This window comes from Pan paniscus, chromosome 7, assembly GCF_029289425.2.
Source record: "Pan paniscus chromosome 7, NHGRI_mPanPan1-v2.0_pri, whole genome shotgun sequence".
NCBI classification, from domain to species: Eukaryota; Metazoa; Chordata; class Mammalia; order Primates; family Hominidae; genus Pan; species Pan paniscus.
Window position 1 is genome coordinate 22792198 of NC_073256.2, and position 11186 is coordinate 22803383.

The following is an 11186-nucleotide window of genomic DNA, read 5'->3' on the forward strand; positions in this document are numbered from 1 at the left end:
CCTGCGCGTCACGCAGTTTCTGAGGCAACGAATCTCTGGCACGGAAGCTTTTCCTGGCGCGTTTCCGGAGAACCACGCGAACTACAACGTCCCTCACCAGAATTCAATGAGGCAGAGCCCCTGCATCTGCTCCCTGCCTGGCCTGGACTCCCACATCCACAGAAGCGCCACAGCCGGGGAGCTTCGGAGTCACCGCACAGAGTCTGCTCTCTGCTCTGCACTCCTCAGTCCCACAGTCCCCTCCAAGTCACGGGAGCTGGAGGCCAAGGAGCCCCTGCCACCTGCAGTCTCACTCCAGGTCAGAATCGCTGTCCTCTGAGGAGGAGGAAACCTGAAGGTCCTCATAGAGGACGCTCGGTGGGACACGAACACGGGGACCCTCAGACTTCTCTGACACATGAGGGCTCTGAGCGAGGAAGGCTCCCGGCTTCTCAGGAGAGTGAAATGAGGGGGCCGCCAGGAGGCTGGAGCTCCAGCGTCCGTTTTCCAGTCTCCGGAAGAGCACTCTGAGAGGCTGGGCCCCATCATGGCTGGCCGCTGGGTGATGGGACATGGTGCAGGCCTGGGCAGTAGGCAGGCAAGGTCTGCTGTGCGGAGGCTGCCGGTCGACGCTGGGCACCTGGGCGGGTGTCCTCCTGCCCATCTGGGGCGACGTACTTGGTCCAAGTTCGGTTGCGGCTGGCGGAGGTTGGAGATTCTCCGGGGCCCCCAGCTCACCTCCCTGGATGGCGCTTTCGGGGATCTGGAAGGGACCCAGTCTCGGTTTCTTGGGGAAGTTCAGGCAAGCCTGAATCCGAGCCTGGGCAGGTCTCTTGGCTCCTGGCCCGAAGCTGAGATTGGAGCCTAGGCCCAAGCTGTGTGTGGCGGCTGGCGGGCAGGGCTGTGAGGTCACCGCAGGACGTTTGTCCTGTGCCTGGGGTCTGATGGCCTGGAGCAGGCCGTGGGTTTTGGAGGCAGCCTGGGGAACTTCTCGGCAGCCACCCTCAGGGCTGCTGTGTGTCGGCTTCACCACGAGGAGAGGCTCGGGGCCCTGCTGCCTGACTGCAGGCTGAGGGATGTCGGCCGCAGCCCCTGTCTGTCTTTCCTTTGGTCCAAGACTTGAGGAGGAGCTCAGACTGGCTTTTCTGAGGGGAGACGGCGAAGCCAAGACGGAGCCCCTGTCAGACCTTTCGGTAGCTGAGCGATCAGCGAGGACAGGGCCCAGGCGCGGCCTCTTACTGGTTGTGTGGACCGGCATTGGCCCGCTTGCAACCTGAAAGAGAGGAAACAACACAGGTTAGAAGTTCCTCCGCATGGAGCCAACGTGAAAATCAAGCACATCCAAAGACAAGGTGCACACGCCATGAAATTCTTAGTACAGTATCGACAGGCGGTCCTTGGAAGTAGGGACAGACCCTCCACCTGAGTGCTGATCAGGACAAGACACATGAAAGATGCGCTCTCGAGCTATGTGTAGCTGATCTAAGCACACCATTGTTCAAAAGATTGCGTCTTGGGCATTAACTGGATCAAAGCGCCTCCACTCAGCCTTCCATGAAGTGGAACGGACTGATGCCCTTCCGAAGGCAGGTTGGTGGCTCAAGGGTACTCAGGACGTCTTCTCTGAACACATGCATGTTCCTGGGTTTAGCCTTCTCCACGTTTGGGGCCTCTGAGGGACTAATTTCCTCATGCCGCTAGGAACATGTTGTTGGCAGGCTTGCCATAATTGGACAGAAAGAAAGCAACAGGAAATACGGCATCTTCAGATGCCTTGGCCTGGAATCAAATTGACCTGGAAGGATCGTGGAGTCCCTGACTCCAAGAAGGCAAGAAAGAGGGGTTCCCCGATTTCCTCCCGCAGACGGGAAGCTGAAAGGAAATCAACCAGGGTGACCTAGAGGAGAAAAGGACCAGGGGCCCGGGGTGACACTCACCCTCAGATAATCAGAAGATTCCGTGGATCCTTTTCGATTCGGCAGCGGCTTCTCTGGAGGTTTCCCAGAAAATATGTGGAGGAGAGCCTTCCTCTGCGGGTCTTGTTGCCTGCAGAACAGAAAAAGGTCAGGCCGTGCCCCCTGGTTTTCCCCAGGAGACAGGGAGAACCCTGTGTGGGGCCCAGCCCCGTTCCGTGTTTTGTGATACAGAAATGGACATCTGGTGCCCTTTCCGCCTCTGCACCTTCCCTCACGTGCCAACCTTCCCGTCCCCCAGGTGGCCCTCTAGGCTTCCCAACTCAGGACTGTGATTTGGATTCCATCGCTTTTCCCCCTGTCGTGGGGAACGTGCACGAAGCGCCCCCGCCTCTCCCCGTCCCTGAATCTCCCAGAGCCAAAGGAGCTCCTGGGTGTGGAACCCCGGAGGACACGGAGCTCCGGCCTATTTCTCTGCAGCGTTCCTTCCCTGGCCCGGAGACGGAAAGGCACACGGTGTGCAGGTGCAGAGACACCATGTCCTTAGGAGGCAGTACCCTAAGAGTGGTGAAAACCCCTCCCACTGCTCACCTTGGTCTCTCTTCCTTCTCTCCCTTATCCTTGTTCAAGGGCCCCGGGTTGGCTTCAACCTGGGGCTTCCATGGTTTCAGGTTTTCCTTCCCTTCCTTTTCCCCCAAGGTCGCTGGAACCAGGGCTGCCTTCCAGCACTTCATGGGGCACCTGGTACTTCTGGCCGTGTGGCCAAAGGCCCCGCAGTTTTTGCACTTGAGCTGTGGGTGGAAAGGAAGTGATGTCGGTGAGTGAGCTGAAGCCACAGGCAGCGATCCCACGTCCACATTGGGACGGATTGTGAATTCAGAGCTGAATAAGGATTCCAAAGAGGGGACACCGGCATGGGGGCCGTTAAGTGCTGGGAGAGTTCGGATACGATGTTCCCTCCCAAAGCCCACGTGACGGAGGAACTCTGAAAGGAAGGACTCAAGGTTCCAAGGGGCACGACGGTGAACCCGAAGTCAACAACACAGCCAAACGTGGCTACACAGGACTCTAAGTAGAAAGGGAGGTTGCCCCCAAGAGTCTCTCAAGGGACCTATCGGGCCGGGGAGAAGGTCCCAAGCCACGCCCACCTTGGATGGGAAAAGCAACCTGGGTGGTGGTGACAGAGCTCTTTGGAATCCAACCCAGTCTCTGAGGACCGTGTGACACCCCCTCCCCCCGCCCCACCCCCACCCCGATACCCAAGAGATCCAGGGCTAGACTTACCCTGGGATCTTCTTCACTGGGCGGGGGAGCCCTTGGCCCAACTGGGGCCCTCCGCTGCTTCTGGAGGGTCTGGGCTCTCACCAGTCTCTCGGCCCAAGATTTGGGGTCCCGACGTGCCATCATCTTCGTCGCCTGGGGGTTTTGTGACCGCCTTTTTCAGGGGTTGACTGTTGGGTCACCTGAAACACACACAAACACACACATGTCGATGGTTAAGCACATTGGATATTCACACACCCACAGGAAGCCACCTGCTAACTCCCTGCCGGTGTGGTCATGAGGAGACCTCACCACCAGTCGGTCAAATCTGTAGAACACAATGTGCTGTGTGCATCCTCGGATACTGTGTGTTCCTCTGCCATGACTACCTAGTCCAAGAGTAAACCGCACCTGCCACAGGGCCCGTGGCCTAGGTATGGGGAGTTGAGCTTTCAACCCCAAACAAGCAACTGATTCTGGAGACTGGACTTAGGTCTCTCACGATTCACTCCGGTAGAAGACACGGTGATTCTATCTCCCTTGACGGACAGAATGATCGAAGACACAGGGCATGGCTTGCGCCACCCTTTGGCAGGTCTGTTTGAAGTCAGGGATATGGGATGCTTCCTGTGACAACTTGAATCGCTACTCTGGCCATTTCATTAGGCAACTTCCAAGCACAAATTCATAGAGAGAAGTTACCTTCCTCTCTACCACACTAGCAGGTGATGGTCTTTCCTGTTCTACCTTTTGGCTTTAGCTCCAGCCCCTCTTTGCTTATTTATTTTTTCTGGTATTTTACGCATACCACACGAATTCATCTGAACAAACGGGGAACAAGTGCCACATCGTATCGACGTCTTACACGGCTGAAGGGCAAACCACCCTTTTTTCCAAAGTCCTTTTTCCATTTACCCACCAATTCAGCATGCTGCAGTACATTTCTTTTCGCATTCCCATCTTGGTCTTATCCCACATGTGGAGACGGATATGTTTTCTCGTTTTCTGTTGCAAGAATTACTAGTAACGAGAACACATCCTTCCCCACCAGCAAGCCCCAGTGTGATCGGTTTCTTTCTGCCTCCTGTGTCTCTTCCCCCCACCCCCACACCCCTCAGGGATTGCGTGAAAAAAACAATAGTTCAGTGAAACTAACCTGAAATTACACGTCTACTTGCTTTCCCCGGCTGGCGCTGAGATGGGCAGGTGCTGGAGCAGCCCCGCTGGAAGCGATGCAGCATCCAGGACGACGGAGGAAGGGGCGGAGAGGGACCTCTGCTTTCCAGGCTGCCTTTTATGCTGTCTCTGGTCACCTGACGTGGAACGTACCCTAACCTAATCAGTTACCTGTACCTTCATTGCAATTAACTTAATCCAATTACGTGACCTGGAAAGGTCTATCTGCACAGCCCACTCTAAGATCATGTCCACTGCTGACAGACATTCTAAAACCTACGTGTACAGCTGCAAGCTTTGAAGAATAGATGCTCCCCGTCAGACATGTAACACTGGTGCCTGTACCCCTGTCTTCTTTTCCATCTTTTTGTTTTGTTTTGTTTTGTTTTGTTTTGTTTTAAAAAATGTGGTAAAATAGACACCTTTTAATTGGACCACATTTAGTCTATCTCGACGTGGGCCTCAGTGTCATCAAGGAGATTCTCCTTGACGTGCAGTCACGGCCATGATCCATCTTCAGAGCTTCTCTTTCTTCCCCAAGGTAAGTCTGTCAGCAGAGAACCCTGACCGCACCCTCATGTGTTTTCTCCTCCAGGAGGCGCTTGGAAACCACCGTGAATTGGACCGCACTGGGAAACACAGATGAGGAAAGTCAACAACGCTTTGTCCTTCAGTGCCTGGCTCCTTTTTCAGCTCGTCTTGCGACTCCAGGCATTATGCCTGAAAAGTCTCCCGGACGCCTGTGAGGCTCTAATTCCCTGGGTCCCATTGCCATGTCTCTGGATTTGCGAAGATCCACCGCACCTTCTGTGGAACTCCCGTGTCGGTGAACTTTTGTGCCACGGCCCCTAATTCTGCCCATGGTCATCTGCAGCTGCACGACTTAGGGTCCATGTTCCTTGGACGGGAATAGACAGGCAGGAGTCCGAATGATGAACCAGCACACTGGGGCATTTTCTCACGTAGCCCAAGTGACCCCATGGTGTTCTCGAGCTTTGGAACCAGTCGCGTCCCCTTTGACACTGCACCCGGCTCCCAGTCTCTCAATCGTGTTGGCCCTCCGGCGATCTCCCGTTGGATGAATTGCTCCTGCTGAAACTCGAGTCCCCTTTGATTTGCGCTTCATTAATTATTCATGATTCAGGTTGGAAGGCCTGCTGACGACCCCCTGTGGCCGTTCTCTGAGCTTTCCTGTCACATCGTTTCCTTCCACGCTCTTTGGTTCCTTATGGTCCTGCTCCTTCTGCTGTCAGAGGAGCAGAGAGTTGATCTTATTGATTCTGGATACGGATACTTTCTAGGTGATCTGGATAATCCAGATAACGACCCTCAACAGCGGCGGAAAGGGAGCAGCCATTTGGTGTGTCTCAGAAAATCCCGCTCAGTTCCGAGGCCCCCTAGATGTGGAATCCTGCTCAGAGTTGTTCCCAGGTCAGAGAATGGAGAGAGCCTGTGCATGATGGGATCTCCCTGCCTAGATCTTTCAGTGAGTCTCTACCTCAGCTACTCTTAGGATCAGGGGGAGAACCACGGTGTCAGACATCCGGAAAGAAGACGGGATGAATGTTTTACCTCTGAAGTACATCCCAAATGTGGGAGTTGACTTCAGCTTTGCTGGGGTCTATTTGGCCAGTGAAACTCTGCCTGGTTCATTCGCACATCCGGAAGCCACTTCACGGGGGGCCGTCGCAACTGGAACCACACACTTGGCATCGGCGGTTGAGCCAAATGGGGACTCGTGGTGCAAGCAACGCTCCCCACGTGTTAGCGTGGGTGAGATTCGGTTGGCGGAATTTTACTAGGTGCGTGTTAGTAGAGTGGGGCTGAGGTTTTCTTGCTGCTGTGGTTGTATACGAAGTCAAAGGTCCTGCCCAGCCCTGCGGTCCCCTCAGTCAACTCTGTTTCGGAGACATAACGATTTGGATTGCCAACAAGTCAAGAAATGTTCAAGCCCTTGGATGTAGGGTAAAGAAAGGGAGATCAGACTGTCACTGTGTCTATGTAGAAGGGGAAGACATAAGAGACTCCATTTTGAAAAAGACCTGTACTTTAAACAATTGCTTTGCTGAGATGTTGATCATTTGTAGCTTTGCCGCGGCCCCTTTGACCCAACTTGGAGCTCACAAAAACCTGTGTTGTATAACATCGAGGCTTAAGGGATCTAGGGCTGTGCAGGGCGTGCCTTGTTAACCAAATGTTTACGAGCAGTATACTTGGTAAAAGTCATTGCCATTCTCTAGTCTCAATAAACCAGGGGCACAATGCACCGTGGAAAGCCACAGGGACCTCTGCCCTTGAAAGCAGGGTATTGTCCAAGGTTTCTCCCCATGTGACAGTCTGAAATATGGCCTCGTGGGATGGGAAAGACCTGACTGTCCCCCAGCCTGACACCCGTAATGGGTCTGTGCTGAGGTGGATTAGTCAAAGAGGAAAGCCTCTTGCAGTTGAGATGCAGGAAGGCCACTGTCTCCTGCTTGCCCCTGGGAACTGAATGTCTCGGTGTAAAGCCCGATCGTACATTTGTTCAACTCTGAGCTCGGAGAAAAGCTGCCCTGTGGCGGGAGGCGAGACGTGTTGGCAGTAATGCTGCCTTGTTATTCTTTACTCCGCTGAGATGTTTGGGTGGAGAGAAACATAAATCTGGCCTACGTGCACGTCCGGGCATAGTACCTTCCCTTGAACTTAGTAATGATATAGATTCTTTGGCTCACGTGTGTGTATTTTGTTTGTTTGTTTGTTTGTTTGTTTGTTTGTTTTTGTTGACCTTCTCCTTATTATCACCCTGCTCTCCTACCACATTCCTTTTTGCTGAAATAATGAAAATCATAATCAATAAAAACTGAGGGAACTCAGAGGCCGGTGCCGGTGCAGGTCCTTGGTGAGCTGAGTGCCGGTCCCCTGGACCCACTGTTGTCTCCCTATACTTTGTCTCTGTGTCTTATTTCTTCTCTCCGTCTCTCATCCCACCCGACTAGAAACAGCCACAGGTGTGGAGGGGCAGGCCACCCCTTCACTCGGAAAATCAGTTAAACACAAACACGGAATGAGAGTCAAAAGACAATATGTCATCTTTTTGAGAATTTTATTCACTTCAAAACCAATTAAACACACACATGTACAAATGCATTCCACAGCCCAGTTTTCGAGGCTGAGGAAAGACCCCGAGAGCGCTCTGCACAGCACGCTTCCCAGCGTCCGAAACACTGCTCTCAGGGCGGGGCACAGCAGAAGGGCTGCACCTCTCAGGGTTCCCTAACTTTTCCCTTATTCAGTCATCTAGAGAGCAAATACACAGTAATTCCCCAGTTTCCTATTGACGTCCCAGCGGAAGTCTGACTCCTGCGCGTCACGCAGTTTCTGAGGCAACGAATCTCTGGCACGGAAGCTTTTCCTGGCGCGTTTCCGGAGAACCACGCGAACTACAACGTCCCTCACCAGAATTCAATGAGGCAGAGCCCCTGCATCTGCTCCCTGCCTGGCCTGGACTCCCACATCCACAGAAGCGCCACAGCCGGGGAGCTTCGGAGTCACCGCACAGAGTCTGCTCTCTGCTCTGCACTCCTCAGTCCCACAGTCCCCTCCAAGTCACGGGAGCTGGAGGCCAAGGAGCCCCTGCCACCTGCAGTCTCACTCCAGGTCAGAATCGCTGTCCTCTGAGGAGGAGGAAACCTGAAGGTCCTCATAGAGGACGCTCGGTGGGACACGAACACGGGGACCCTCAGACTTCTCTGACACATGAGGGCTCTGAGCGAGGAAGGCTCCCGGCTTCTCAGGAGAGTGAAATGAGGGGGCCGCCAGGAGGCTGGAGCTCCAGCGTCCGTTTTCCAGTCTCCGGAAGAGCACTCTGAGAGGCTGGGCCCCATCATGGCTGGCCGCTGGGTGATGGGACATGGTGCAGGCCTGGGCAGTAGGCAGGCAAGGTCTGCTGTGCGGAGGCTGCCGGTCGACGCTGGGCACCTGGGCGGGTGTCCTCCTGCCCATCTGGGGCGACGTACTTGGTCCAAGTTCGGTTGCGGCTGGCGGAGGTTGGAGATTCTCCGGGGCCCCCAGCTCACCTCCCTGGATGGCGCTTTCGGGGATCTGGAAGGGACCCAGTCTCGGTTTCTTGGGGAAGTTCAGGCAAGCCTGAATCCGAGCCTGGGCAGGTCTCTTGGCTCCTGGCCCGAAGCTGAGATTGGAGCCTAGGCCCAAGCTGTGTGTGGCGGCTGGCGGGCAGGGCTGTGAGGTCACCGCAGGACGTTTGTCCTGTGCCTGCGGTCTGATGGCCTGGAGCAGGCCGTGGGTTTTGGAGGCAGCCTGGGGAACTTCTCGGCAGCCACCCTCAGGGCTGCTGTGTGTCGGCTTCACCACGAGGAGAGGCTCGGGGCCCTGCTGCCTGACTGCAGGCTGAGGGATGTCGGCCGCAGCCCCTGTCTGTCTTTCCTTTGGTCCAAGACTTGAGGAGGAGCTCAGACTGGCTTTTCTGAGGGGAGACGGCGAAGCCAAGACGGAGCCCCTGTCAGACCTTTCGGTAGCTGAGCGATCAGCGAGGACAGGGCCCAGGCGCGGCCTCTTACTGGTTGTGTGGACCGGCATTGGCCCGCTTGCAACCTGAAAGAGAGGAAACAACACAGGTTAGAAGTTCCTCCGCATGGAGCCAACGTGAAAATCAAGCACATCCAAAGACAAGGTGCACACGCCATGAAATTCTTAGTACAGTATCGACAGGCGGTCCTTGGAAGTAGGGACAGACCCTCCACCTGAGTGCTGATCAGGACAAGACACATGAAAGATGCGCTCTCGAGCTATGTGTAGCTGATCTAAGCACACCATTGTTCAAAAGATCGCGTCTTGGGCATTAACTGGATCAAAGCGCCTCCACTCAGCCTTCCATGAAGTGGAACGGACTGATGCCCTTCCGAAGGCAGGTTGGTGGCTCAAGGGTACTCAGGACGTCTTCTCTGAACACATGCATGTTCCTGGGTTTAGCCTTCTCCACGTTTGGGGCCTCTGAGGGACTAATTTCCTCATGCCGCTAGGAATATGTTGTTGGCAGGCTTGCCATAATTGGACAGAAAGAAAGCAACAGGAAATACGGCATCTTCAGATGCCTTGGCCTGGAATCAAATTGACCTGGAAGGATCGTGGAGTCCCTGACCCCAAGAAGGCAAGAAAGAGGGGTTCCCCGATTTCCTCCCGCAGACGGGAAGCTGAAAGGAAATCAACCAGGGTGACCTAGAGGAGAAAAGGACCAGGGGCCCGGGGTGACACTCACCCTCAGATAATCAGAAGATTCCGTGGATCCTTTTCGATTCGGCAGCGGCTTCTCTGGAGGTTTCCCAGAAAACATGTGGAGGAGAGCCTTCCTCTGCGGGTCTTGTGGCCTGCAGAACAGAAAAAGGTCAGGCCGTGCCCCCTGGTTTTCCCCAGGAGACAGGGAGAACCCTGTGTGGGGCCCAGCCCCGTTCCGTGTTTTGTGATACAGAAATGGACATCTGGTGCCCTTTCCGCCTCTGCACCTTCCCTCACGTGCCAACCTTCCCGTCCCCCAGGTGGCCCTCTAGGCTTCCCAACTAAGGACTGTGATTTGGATTCCATCGCTTTTCCCCCTGTCGTGGGGAACGTGCACGAAGCGCCCCCGCCTCTCCCCGTCCCTGAATCTCCCAGAGCCAAAGGAGCTCCTGGGTGTGGAACCCCGGAGGACACGGAGCTCCGGCCTATTTCTCTGCAGCGTTCCTTCCCTGGCCCGGAGACGGAAAGGCACACGGTGTGCAGGTGCAGAGACACCATGTCCTTAGGAGGCAGTACCCTAAGAGTGGTGAAAACCCCTCCCACTGCTCACCTTGGTCTCTCTTCCTTCTCTCCCTTATCCTTGTTCAAGGGCCCCGGGTTGGCTTCAACCTGGGGCTTCCATGGTTTCAGGTTTTCCTTCCCTTCCTTTTTCCCCAAGGTCTCTGGAACCAGGGCTGCCTTCCAGCACTTCATGGGGCACCTGGTACTTCTGGCCGTGTGGCCAAAGGCCCCGCAGTTTTTGCACTTGAGCTGTGGGTGGAAAGGAAGTGATGTCGGTGAGTGAGCTGAAGCCACAGGCAGCGATCCCACGTCCACATTGGGACGGATTGTGAATTCAGAGCTGAATAAGGATTCCAAAGAGGGGACACCGGCATGGGGGCCGTTAAGTGCTGGGAGAGTTCGGATACGATGTTCCCTCCCAAAGCCCACGTGACGGAGGAACTCTGAAAGGAAGGACTCAAGGTTCCAAGGGGCACGACGGTGAACCCGAAGTCAACAACACAGTCGAACGTGGCTACACAGGACTCTAAGTAGAAAGGGAGGTTGCCCCCAAGAGTCTCTCAAGGGACCTATCGGGCCGGGGAGAAGGTCCCAAGCCACGCCCACCTTGGATGGGAAAAGCAACCTGGGTGGTGGTGACAGAGCTCTTTGGAATCCAACCCAGTCTCTGAGGACCGTGTGACACCCCCTCCCCCCGTCCCCACCCCCACCCCGATACCCAAGAGATCCAGGGCTAGACTTACCCTGGGATCTTCTTCACTGGGCGGGGGAGCCCTTGGCCCAACTGGGGCCCTCCGCTGCTTCTGGAGGGTCTGGGCTCTCACCAGTCTCTCGGCCCAAGATTTGGGGTCCCGACGTGCCATCATCTTCGTCGCCTGGGGGTTTTGTGACCGCCTTTTTCAGGGGTTGACTGTTGGGTCACCTGAAACACACACAAACACACACATGTCGATGGTTAAGCACATTGGATATTCACACACCCACAGGAAGCCACCTGCTAACTCCCTGCCGGTGTGGTCATGAGGAGACCTCACCACCAGTCGGTCAAATCTGTAGAACACAATGTGCTGTGTGCATCCTCGG

The 11186-nt window shown here is 55.2% G+C and overlaps 2 protein-coding genes across 2 annotated transcripts; both read right to left on the reverse strand.

The window, feature by feature from the left end:
* Window positions 1-289: 289 nt before the first annotated feature.
* LOC129395895 (protein FAM90A15-like) lies at window positions 290-3299 on the reverse strand. Its single transcript, XM_055107328.1, has 4 exons — window positions 3177-3299; window positions 2484-2683; window positions 1917-2025; window positions 290-1252 (listed from the first exon to the last, which is right to left on the reverse strand). Exons 1-4 carry the CDS (start codon window positions 3297-3299, stop codon window positions 290-292), a joined length of 1395 nt encoding a protein of 464 aa, XP_054963303.1.
* Window positions 3300-7958: 4659 nt separating this feature from the next.
* On the reverse strand, window positions 7959-10969 carry LOC129395894 (protein FAM90A15-like). Its single transcript, XM_055107327.1, has 4 exons — window positions 10847-10969; window positions 10153-10352; window positions 9586-9694; window positions 7959-8921 (listed from the first exon to the last, which is right to left on the reverse strand). The coding sequence occupies exons 1-4, from the start codon at window positions 10967-10969 to the stop codon at window positions 7959-7961; spliced, it is 1395 nt and encodes a 464-aa protein (XP_054963302.1).
* Window positions 10970-11186: the final 217 nt, after the last annotated feature.